Source organism: Lagopus leucura, unplaced genomic scaffold (genome assembly GCF_019238085.1).
Source record: "Lagopus leucura isolate 7727_CA_CO unplaced genomic scaffold, USGS_WTPT01 Super-Scaffold_100028, whole genome shotgun sequence".
Classification (NCBI taxonomy): Eukaryota; Metazoa; Chordata; class Aves; order Galliformes; family Phasianidae; genus Lagopus; species Lagopus leucura.
Window position 1 is genome coordinate 6,396,760 of NW_024962279.1, and position 11,102 is coordinate 6,407,861.

The 11,102-nt window shown below is 46.4% G+C and overlaps 1 protein-coding gene across 4 annotated transcripts in view; it reads left to right on the top strand.

Moving 5' to 3' along the window:
• The window catches only part of CNTN4 (contactin 4), a 253,514-nt gene extending 243,632 nt beyond the window's left edge, over positions 1-9,882 (top strand). For all 4 annotated transcript variants that reach the window (XM_042880935.1, XM_042880934.1, XM_042880937.1 and 1 more), the window contains 9 exons: positions 1,596-1,754; positions 2,469-2,618; positions 3,155-3,225; positions 4,081-4,315; positions 4,821-4,936; positions 5,442-5,628; positions 6,047-6,159; positions 7,282-7,450; positions 8,355-9,882. In XM_042880935.1, coding sequence (XP_042736869.1) covers positions 1,596-1,754; positions 2,469-2,618; positions 3,155-3,225; positions 4,081-4,315; positions 4,821-4,936; positions 5,442-5,628; positions 6,047-6,159; positions 7,282-7,450; positions 8,355-8,455 — 1,301 coding nt within the window. In that variant the 3' untranslated portion in view covers positions 8,456-9,882. The remainder of the gene's footprint in view (positions 1-1,595; positions 1,755-2,468; positions 2,619-3,154; positions 3,226-4,080; positions 4,316-4,820; positions 4,937-5,441; positions 5,629-6,046; positions 6,160-7,281; positions 7,451-8,354) is intronic.
• Positions 9,883-11,102: the final 1,220 nt, after the last annotated feature.

Here is an 11,102-nt window from a genome sequence, read left to right on the forward strand (position 1 = left end):
TTTAATGGAGATGAAATTAATTAACCTGAGTCTGAATCTTTACCAAAAAATATTAAATATTTTTCCTGCTTGTGAGCCTTGGGAAGCATGAAGCTGAGTCCTGCCCTGTTTCTCTCCATCCCGACTTTGAATTTTTCCTCCCCGCCCAAAAGTTTAAGATAGGCTTTACAAGCACCCTGCTCTGGCTGTCCCTGCTTGAGCAAGGGATGCACCGCACGGATCCAGAGGTCCATTCCAATCTCAACCATTCTGTGGAACTGCAGTTTCCAAGTCTTCCATGTAGCAAAAAATCTCAGGCAACTCAACGCAAGTAGGAGCACATGTACCAGAAGTGAGAAATTCTCTCTTCATGAAAGCTGCGCCACCCATTTTGCTTTGGTTCCTCTGAATGTCTCTTTTCATCCCCTAATGTAAGGTTGATGCTCGCATCATGCAGCAGTTGGAACACGCGGTTTTGGTTATTCTTATTGTACACACATTTCAAAACAGCCTGCTGTGAGAACCTCAGTTAGGTAATTTCCTTAGTGTTGGCTCTGCAAACTAAGAGGAAGAACATGAAATTCTCACAGGAAAGTGGCTGCCGGTGACAGCAAAAAGATCACTCTTGTCCTTCCCTCGAAGCAGCAGCAGCAGGGATGTCTCTGGTGGTCTTACGGCTGCACCAGGAGGTGTGCTGTGTTGTGCCACCGAGTGTATGACCCTGGGAAACGTCCCTGGGCTGTGAGACTGGAGGGGGAGCGAATAGCTGTTGCATAAATAGAGCTTTCCTAATAGATGTTATAAGTACATAGTCAGTTGAGCTGTGTCAAGATGATGTGATGCAGCCCTAGGGAAACGCTGTTAAACCCATGCCTGGTTTCGGCAGCGCTGTGCTTTTAGGGGATTTGTACTCCTGCTGAGCGATCACCCTGTCCCAAACTGGTTGTCTCATCTACTTGAGACAAGGTGCAGCTGCTAATTTCTTCTTGTCTCCTCTGGTCACTGTATGAAAGTACCAGAGACTCTTTCCCCTCTCTTGACCTTGAGATAGCACGTGTATGAATGTCTCTGAATTAATCAGGCATCATGCACACTGCTAAGCTGTATATCTGGAAATGTTGGGAGTAACCATCATTACTCCAAGGCAAGAAGATGGGCTATGTCAGCATTGGCCAAGCAAGAGGAGTAAATTGTGAAGTATGCAGTGAAATTTCATTGGGGTGGAAGGACTGGAGGAGTTGAGCAAGGCTGCATTGTGTGATTGATTTCCCCCAGCCAAGCAAAATGACATAGAATTTTAATTTCTTAGAAATTAAATCTGGCTATACCTGCTGAAAGTTTCATTATAATGACAGGGCACTGGAAGTTTCAGGGTATTTTAGATACTTGAACATTTTCTGGTCTTAACATCATTTGAGAATAATTTTAGACCAAAGTGGAAGAGTGAAGAGGTGAGGTCACTGTGAAGCAGCACTTTGGGGAGAGGCACCGCTACTGATGGACGTGGCCATGTGATGCAAGACAGAGTCATTTCTCTGCTAGGAGCATCCTGCAAGGCAGGAAGGCCACAGTCAGCACCCAGCTTCAAGCAGTCCCTCCTACAATGTTTCTGACAGGTCCCCCAGGTCCCCCCGAGGACGTGACGATCGATGAGATCACCGACACCACGGCCCAGCTGTCCTGGAGGCCCGGAGCAGACAACCACAGCCCCATCACCATGTACGTGGTGCAGGCACGGACGCCCTTCTCGGTGGGCTGGCAGGCTGTGAGCACAGGTAAGGGCTGCGCCGACCCACCGAGCTGTGCTGCTGGAGAAGGAGCCCTTTGGGAACTGCTGAGCCACGGTTCTGCTCTCAGTGTGGTTTCACTGGCTGTAGGACGCTGCTCTTCTTAACTGGTTTCAAGTCTGGCAACTCGAAGATTTAAGTTCCAGTCAGTGCTGTTACTCATCCATTTTTCTCATGAATGTTTAAGGGAAAACAGAATGAATTCCTGTCTTTTGTTGCCATGCTGGAGATATACAGCAGTAATTGTGGTCTATAAAGACATCCCTCAGGGACAGCCTGTGTCATCTGGCCTATCTTTAAGTAGAATTATTTTCCTGATAGTGGGAAAAATCCCGTGATGTAATTGCTCATTCCACCAGAGGTTAATTCCATTCCAGTAACCATTAAACGGAGGGAACAGTGCAGTCTGAGAGGAGAAAAAGAACAACTTGTAAACCTGTTGTCTTGATACCTTGTTTTCAGAAGGCGGCAATTCAAGAGAAGCTTTTTAATGGCAGGAATTTGTGCTGAAAGCACAGTGTTTCAATGCTCTGACTTTAGCAATTAATAAAACATTAAAAACGAGAAAACATTTGACAGTCCTCATTTACGTTGCATCTGTGTTAATCCCTCACTGCTAAGGGCATCCAGCAGGGCTTTTCTCAGCCCTTTTTAACACTTGTCGTGGCTTTATCTGCACCCCTGACCTGTGTCTGTCTCCAGTTCCAGAGGTGATCGACGGCAGGACGTTCACAGCCACTGTGGTGGGCCTCAACCCTTGGGTCGAGTATGAGTTTCGAGTCGTGGCCGCCAACCTGATTGGGATAGGGGAGCCGAGCAGACCTTCGGAGAACAGAAGAACCGAAGAAGCTCGTAAGTAGCAGCGAGGAGCTGAGTTCAGTCTTGTCCCCTAAGTGCTCATAGAGGACGTGTTACAAGTCTCGAGAGCTGTAATGCTTCTGGGTGCTGCCCCCGTCTCTCGGTCTGGCTGAAAAGGGTCACAGGCAGTGGTAGGCTCAGGGTGGTGGTCCGGAGATCTGTCTGTGTCATGGGAAACGTGCCTCCTCTGCTCCATGTTAGGCTGCAAAAGAACAGGCTGTGAAATGGGAAAATACGTAAAAGCCCTTTTTATGGAAGATTAATGTTTAAACTAAACAATTAGAGGCTGAATACACAAGTTAATTGACATACTTTTCATATACTATTATTGACATACTTTTAATGTGTTGTTTGTGGTGGCAAATTAGTCACTTGCTAATGTTGCCAATACCCAGCAGAGAAAGGCCAGCAGAGTCCTGTAGCTGGTTCATTTCAACACACTCCTCTGGTTTCAAAATCCCCACGTGCATTTTCAGTGCTATCTGCAGCTCTGCATCTTCTTTTTTTTTTTTTTCTTTTTTTTCCCCCAGTTCCTGAAGTCACCCCAGCCAATGTCAGCGGAGGCGGTGGGAGCAAATCAGAGCTGGTCATTACATGGGAGGTGAGTGGAGTCCAAACCAAGAGGAAAATGAATACAGTGCTGCGAACCAGCAGTGACTTCTGAGCCTCAACCCTTACCCTGGTGCAGTCTTATGTGACAGCAAATGGTTAAGAGTTAGCACAATGCACTTCATGCTGGCTTTTACTGCTGCTAATGAAAGCCAGCAAGAGGAGATGCAGCGATGAAGAATGTTTAATATTCCTTAAGGCAGCCAGGGCTAGAACTTTAGTCATTTGTCTGCTCGTATTTTCATGTTATGATGTGATGCAGCTGGCGTATTTTTCCTAATAATGAACTTCACTAGACATGCTAACGCTTCCACTTAGCACTATTCCTGACCAAGCTGGCAGAATGAATCACCAGAGATATTTTTAAGGTTATTAAAAAACTATAAATGGGTTTTTCTCCTTACCACACAGCTCAATGTGCTAAATTTCCTCCTCCATTGGACTAATTAGTTTCGCTGCATCTCCTACAGATACTCCAATATGTTTCAAAAACACAAGAACATCAGCCGTGACTTTGACTCATAATTTGCACAAAATATAATTTGTATTCCGACACAACAGTCAGTTTATTCTCGTAAACATCCAGAGATCATCTTTCTAGCAGCCTAGTATTTTATTTTTTTGAGCCCTGGACTACAGAGCGAGACTGTCACCAAAAGTAACCCCTTGACATACAGGACAGTGGCCCATCGTTACAGAATATCGTCATACATTGAAACTTTGGGTACCCATAGGCCCTTCTGGGCTTCCAGCTGCTAACCCTCTACTTAGCAAGGACCAAGAAGCAACAGAGGAAATAAATGCAGTTGCTCAACTTGCCACCTCTCCATGCTTTGCCTGCCCACAGACCGTGCCCGAGGAGCTGCAGAACGGAGGCGGCTTTGGCTACGTGGTGGCCTTTCGCCCCTTTGGCACCATCAGCTGGATGCAGACCGTCGTGGCCTCCCCAGATGCCTCCAGATACGTCTTCCGCAATGAGAGCCTGCCGCCCTTCTCACCCTACGAAGTGAAAGTGGGGGTGTACAACAACAAGGGGGAAGGCTCCTTCAGCCCCGTGACGGTCGTGTACTCAGCAGAGGAAGGTAGCGTGAGGAGCCCATCCCCTCCTCCTCGCCGTCATCCGTGGATCACAGAGGGTTCAGCATCCGCAGCGACATCCTTTGATACCTAATCCTTGCTCTGATTTATAATAAATGGCGCACCGTGATTAATTCTTTTGATAGTCATTAAAATAACATTAATCATAATGAAATCTTTTGATATTAATGGAAAAGCAATATGTAATCTGGAAAGAATTCAGCTGAGATTTAGTATGAATTAATGTCCACTGATTAGAAAATGTTCCCTCTTGTCCTAATTACTGTACATGGTATCCTAAGTTGAGCTTAGTAATGACATTTATTATTTCTCTTGCAGAGGGGAAGTGCAGTCTAGCACAGGCCTGACAGCGCTTTGTTTTGAAAAGGGAAAGTTTGTTTTTGTCACAATGCCTCTTTTCACATGCGATAATGAAAATTCCCTTGCAGTTAGTGACTAATTAAACACAGAACTGAAAACTCTGATTTTATTTTCAACTCGTCTACCCAGAGCCGACCAGAGCTCCCATCACAGTTCTCGCCAGAAGCCTTTCTGCCACAGACATTGAAATTTCTTGGGCTCCTCCTCGAGAGAATCAGCACAAAGGAAGGATACAGGGCTATGAGGTAAGGCAGGGAGCCGCGGCGTGGTTCCAGGGCTGTGTGCTGAGCAGGCTGGGGCAACACTGCTCCTGCTGCTTGGTCCTGCTGAACAGGGCCTTACTCTTGTTCCTTCAGCATGCAGATGTTCCTTTACTTCTGAGGTAAAAGGCAACGCATCTGTCTGTGAGTAGCTGGCTGAAATGTAGATCAGAGCTTGCTGTGGGCAGCCAGTGCGTGCTGATGACCAGAGAGGCTGCTCTGATGTCAGCGTGCTTCTTTGGGAAAGTCCACAGATTGCGTCATTTCCTCCATCTCAGACCAAAGCAGTGGTCAGGAGTATCAGCCCTGGCTTTAAGGACAGCAGGTAGCATGTCTAATCCCTGACATCTACCCCGAGGTGGAAAATACAGCAAGACTTATCCAGATGAGACAGAGAGAACTTCTTTGGGCAGAAGTGTCATAGAGCTAGGAACCGGCCAGGGTGCTGCCTACCTGTAGCTGGGGTTGAAGTGCTCACTTTGTCTTGCAGGTCAGGTGTTGGAGACACGACGAAAAGGAAGAGAACGCGAGAAAGATCAGGACAGTTGGTAACCAGACATCTGCCAAAGTCACCAACTTGCAGGGCAATGCGCTCTATCACCTGGCAGTCAAAGCCTACAACACTGCTGGCACCGGTCCGTCCAGTGCCATGGTCAACGTGACGACAAAAAAGCCACGTGAGTGCCCAGGACAGTGGCAGTGCTCTGCCTCAGGGGGGTCTCTGCCAGCTCCTCGGGTTTTAATTGAGCCTAAGGAACTGAGGCATCGTTCTTTGCTGTTTTCTTTGTGCAGAAGGATTATCCATTTTTTGGTATGGCTCTTCTGCATGTTAAGTAAGCAGAGCGTGCAAAATTCAAATCACAGCTGTGCAGGAACGTTAAGTATTTATCTTGTTGTTCAAGAGAGTTTTTTCTTCTGGTCTTGGGCATGCTGAGCACCTGAGTGCATGCTTTTTCAGCCAGTCACACCTGCTGTGACCTCAGGGACACAGATCAGCTTATGAGCTGGGATGGGACAAGCTGGGAGGGTATGGGGACAGTTGTGACTGCAGATGGCACTTCTCAGTCACAGAGCACTCTCTCTGTTTTGCCATAGCACCAAGTCAGCCCCCTGGGAACATCATATGGAACTCATCAGACTCCAAGATCATACTGAACTGGGACCAAGTGAAAGCACTGGATAATGAGTCAGAAGTGCAGGGCTACAAGGTGAGTGCCAGCACAGGCAGTGGGACCATGACCAGGCACAGCCTCCATCGGGACCTGCAGGGAGACCTGATGGAACCTTGGCTGTCCCCACATTCTTGCACGGTGCTTCAGTGGAAATGTTCATGATCTCATATTGAGTTTGGGGTTTACAGTAAGAACTTGGGTGGAAACCTTCCAGAGGCTGTAGCCAGCTCCTTAATTGCAGATAAATAAAATGCTTTTTTAATAGCTCTATTTTCTTCGGAAAGCAAAGCCAAAAGAAAAGAAAGAGAATCCTCATTAGTAGCAGTTTTAATAGGGTTTAATTTAACCAGAGAGAAATTTTGGGAAGATTTCAGCTCCATCACCTTCCACAAGGGTTTAATTTGGCCCAAAAAAGACATCAGTGAGCGAATGCCAGCAAGTGCCTCCAGGGCCGGGCTATGTGAGCGTTTCCATCAGAGCTGGAAGCGATGAAGGACCTGGGCACACTTTGTGTTCTGTTCACTGCCCACAGTTTGGGGGCATCAGACTCGTGCGCTTGTGCCAGCTCTCATGTCTGCCCTCACTTCTAAGTATCTTTGGTGCACTCTATTGAGAAATCAAAAGTAAGGAATTTCTCGGGGCTTTCAGTCAGAATCCCCAGGTGAATCCCAGCAGTTCAGACCATCTCATTCCTACGTATTTTTGGTCTGAAATGCAAATTAAGAAGTCAGTTGAAACAGGCGAAAGAGACTTTCATCACCCTTGAAAAAGCAGAATCTTATCTCACAGGTTTCTAAAAATTCCTTTTGTAACTATGGTTAGGATAACAGTCACATTCCTTACTGGCTCACAGCAAAACACTGCCTAGCTTTTTATTTTTTTTCTGGAAATCTTCTGCATTATGCCACAATTTATGATGCTAGGTAATAGGACTTCCAGTTCTTAGAAGGTGAATTTAAAAAGTAGTTTACCTGGGGAGGCCAGTAGTGGCTGCTGGGGTCAGGATGACAGCACCTTGGCGACCACACTGTGTGTCTGGATGTCACTGGGTGCATTTTGGGTACTCAAGGTAAGGGAAGAGCAGGGGTCAGACCAGACACTCCTACAGCAATGAGTGCTTCTGCTGTTCATGAGTGCTTCCTCATCGCTCTCCCACAGGTTCTGTACAGGTGGAACAGGCAGAGCAGCGCATCAGTGATTGAAACCAACAGGACCTCTGTGGAACTCTCCCTGCCCTTTGACGAGGACTACATCATCGAGATAAAGCCCTTCAGCGACGGGGGTGATGGCAGCAGCAGTGAGCAGATCCGGATCCCAAAGATCTCAAGTAAGGCTGGGGAACAGGTGCCCCTCTGCTCCGTTTCACCCCAGGAGCAGCCAGCATGGGTGTCATGCCCTGGGGGGGGCTGAAATTCAGCATCCAGCAGCAGCCCAGCTCAGGGTCCTGGCTCCAGCCTGAGCCAAGTTTAAAATATGAGGAAACGCTGTCATAAGTGCTTATGGTTGTGTTTAAGATTTCTGCACACTTTCTGCTCTCCTACTTCCGTACTCATATATACTGAATATATTGTTTCACTGCAATTCACTATAACAAAATATAAAATGCAGTGTTCAGAGACTTTTAAATTTATAAGGCTACTATATGGCAATATTCCATTCTGTGTTGGATGCATAAATATTTATTTAGGGAAATGAGGTTGTGCAGAAGAACAAACAGAAAAGAGAGTATTTTATTACTCAACATTGCTTTTGCAAAATCTCCATGTCCCATCTTCCATTAATAATACCGCCGTTTATAAGCTGCATTAAATCAGCTGCCTCTGCAATGCAGGAATGTGGCATTAAAATTACAGCGATGTGAAAAACCATGGGTGAGATTGGAATTATCTCCCCCTGGTTGTGTGCTGTGGCCATACAAACCCTGCAGAGGGATTTCATCAGCAGACACGGCAGAGCAGGAGCGCACGCCAGTTCCTATTTGGCTCCATGCGGGAGCATCCCTGTAGGATCCTTTAGGATTGTCCTGTAGGATGTGGATTGGGCCAGACTGGTGCCGTAAATAACAGCTTGAAAGTAGCAGAATTATAAAGAGAAACGTGGGAGAGGCCTCAGCATAACAGCAATGGGGATTTCAGTGGGCAGATGGGGTGGTGGTGGGGCATGGGGACCGGGCAGGGCTGCGGGCTGAGGGTTTGCAGTGCTGTCCTGATCTCCCTTCTCTCTCTGCTCAGATGCGTACGCAAGAGGAGGCAGCTCTTCGACCTCCAACGCCTGCACACTGTCGGCCATCAGCACGATAATGATCTCGCTCACAGCTCGGTCCAGTTTATGACAAAAATTACACGGAGGACTTCTTGTTTATAATATAAGCAACATTTAGCTAGCTGTTTCGAAGACACCCAGTACCAAGTAATATTGTGGTTTGAGTACATCTTACTACTGGAAAAATGTTTATGCTTCTTTAGGAATGGCATTATACAGTACTTCCTCAAAGCAAATATAGCTTTGTCTGAAGTTTCCTTGGAAACTCTGCAATGCACTGAAAACATCTGTAATACGATGTTACCAAAGCAGTTTACATATGTCCTTATATGCATATTTTTTATTATATATTTAGTGTTTTATAGAATTTTTTAAAGTTAACATACGATGTAGATATTAATTTTTCCTCTGCTATAAAATGCTATGGACAACATTATCACGAAAATATTGTTTGGAATTTTTTCCTTTCTGACCGAGAGTTCCACGTTGTTCTTAGTCAGCTGGCCGCCACTTTCCTGTATGGTGTCACAGGGCCCCGCGGGGCAGAACTGCTTCCCACTGGGTGCAGAGTGAGCGGCGATCCTTGTGTGACCCCAGTGCTGTTAGCACACGAGACTTTCCATGTTATTCAGAGGATTCAGCGAGACACACTCCAAATGCTCAGAAAGAACGCTACGATCTTGAAACGAAACACGCAGCTTTTGGTCGTTTGCGGACTACAGGACATGTAGCTGAAATTCTGGCACCACGCAGTAAGGTTCCATTTTTACTGTCTTGAAATAGCTTTGTCTTTATCATAATTAGCATTAAATTGGGAAGGAATGGAGGTAGCGCGGAGATGTCGGGTACCAGTGGGTGTCCCCCGAGGGCCTTGCTGCAAACCCAGCTCATCCCGTGCTCACGTTGTTCCAAGGACACCGAGAGCAGCGCTCCGAGACGCAGCGCAGCCGGGCTCAGCGCTGCCCAAACGCTTCCCTCCCTCGTCCCATAGTCATCCTCCTCTCCAGCCCCATTCTGGCACACGCCGGGGCCCGGCAGCGGTGTGGGAAGAGGGAGCCCACAGCTCTTGGAACCCCTCGGAGGAACCCGGAGGCGTAACAGCGGCATGCCGGAAAGCGACAATATCCACAGCAAAAATCATCTTCTTCAGAGAAGGACTGTTTGTTACTACGGGGTACTTTTGTACGTTCACTCAGATGGGATAACGCTAGTACAAGGCAATGGAATTTTCTATAAAGTTTTCAAGTTTAAATGCGCAGCAGTGGTTTACTGTTATTTTTTCCTGATAGCTTGAATTTGCCTGTAACTTGTCTTTTTTGCTTACAAAATAATACAGTTAACTTTTAGACCTTCTAAATATATTTATTCAGTAACGCATAATCAGGATTCCACTTGTGTAAAAGTCAGGGGTGTTGACCAGAGAAATATTGTCAGTATTTCAAGCTGTGTTTCTTTCTTAGTTTGATATGGTTACTTCTATGTAAAAAAAAAAAAAAAAAAAAAAAAAAGAAAAGAAAAGAAAAAAAACCACAAAACCAAGAAAAATGGAACAAAAAAAAAAAAAGAGCTGTAGTTTTCTCCCCAGTGTAAATGATATTTATCAGTGAACTAGCAGATGTAACCTTTTTTTAAAGGTATTGTTAATAAATATTCTGTCATTTGTAAAGATACCTGTCTGCCAGGAGCGTTTCTCCCCTCCATCCCTTTGCACCCACAGTGACAAATGTCAGCACCCAGCGCCCACCCGGCTCCTCCCCACATGGGGGGGCGGCAGACAGGTCTGCTTCAGAGTTAAATCTATTGGGGTGAGAGCGGCTATTTCTGTAGTCCTGAACTTTCAAAGCTTCCATGCAGGCTGGTGTGGTTGCAGTGCAGCTTGGGCATCTCTGAGTCTCACCAAGATATAAGAAAGGATCAGAAACAAAACAAACGCTTCCTTCCCCTCAGGTAAGGCATCGCTTCCTTCTTGTCTTTGTGGATCGTGGCAACGTTTTGTGTTTCTGTGTTAAGTGTGGCAGTGTAAGTTGTGCGATTGGAGCAAATCTTGGGTGTTTCCTTTGGTTTTTCAGAGGAACCCAGCGCACTTTGCCCATCAGTAATGCTTAAAACCAAAAGGACGCGATTCACTTTTTAGAAAGAAATTGTAAAATCACCATCTTCCATGGGAAATGTGCAAAGAGTTATTAAAACAATGAAAATAGCCATGTTTTCAAAAGGATTTCTGTTTCATTGGAATGCAGCCTAAGCAGTAATTTAAAAATTCATGTTTTAATGTCTTCGTGCCACCATAGGGCCGTGCAGCACTCAGCCCGGCCACGTGTCAGGCAGTTTCATCAGCTCCCAAGCAGCAGCACAGGCAAGGCTCGTGATGCTGAACATTGCATGGGGAAGGAGAAGCGGTGACACTCAGATGGAGGTAGGGAGCTTGGCACCTGGTGGGGGGCACCTGAGTGTGGCTCTGGGGAAAAAGCACAGAAATCCAGGCAAGGGAAACAACAGACTGCAAATGTTTGTGTTGTTTTCCCATCATCCCCACCAGCAGTATGGAAAATCCCAAGCTGCTCTGCCACTTCTGAAGCTCTTAGCAGAAATGTGGGTACCTGTCCAAGTGCCCTGAGAGCTGAAGGCTTTCGCTGCAAGTGCAGAGCAGTCACAGTGCACAGCTCAAATGCAAACTACACCGAAACGTACTGCATTAATCTCTGCAGCACCTTTCC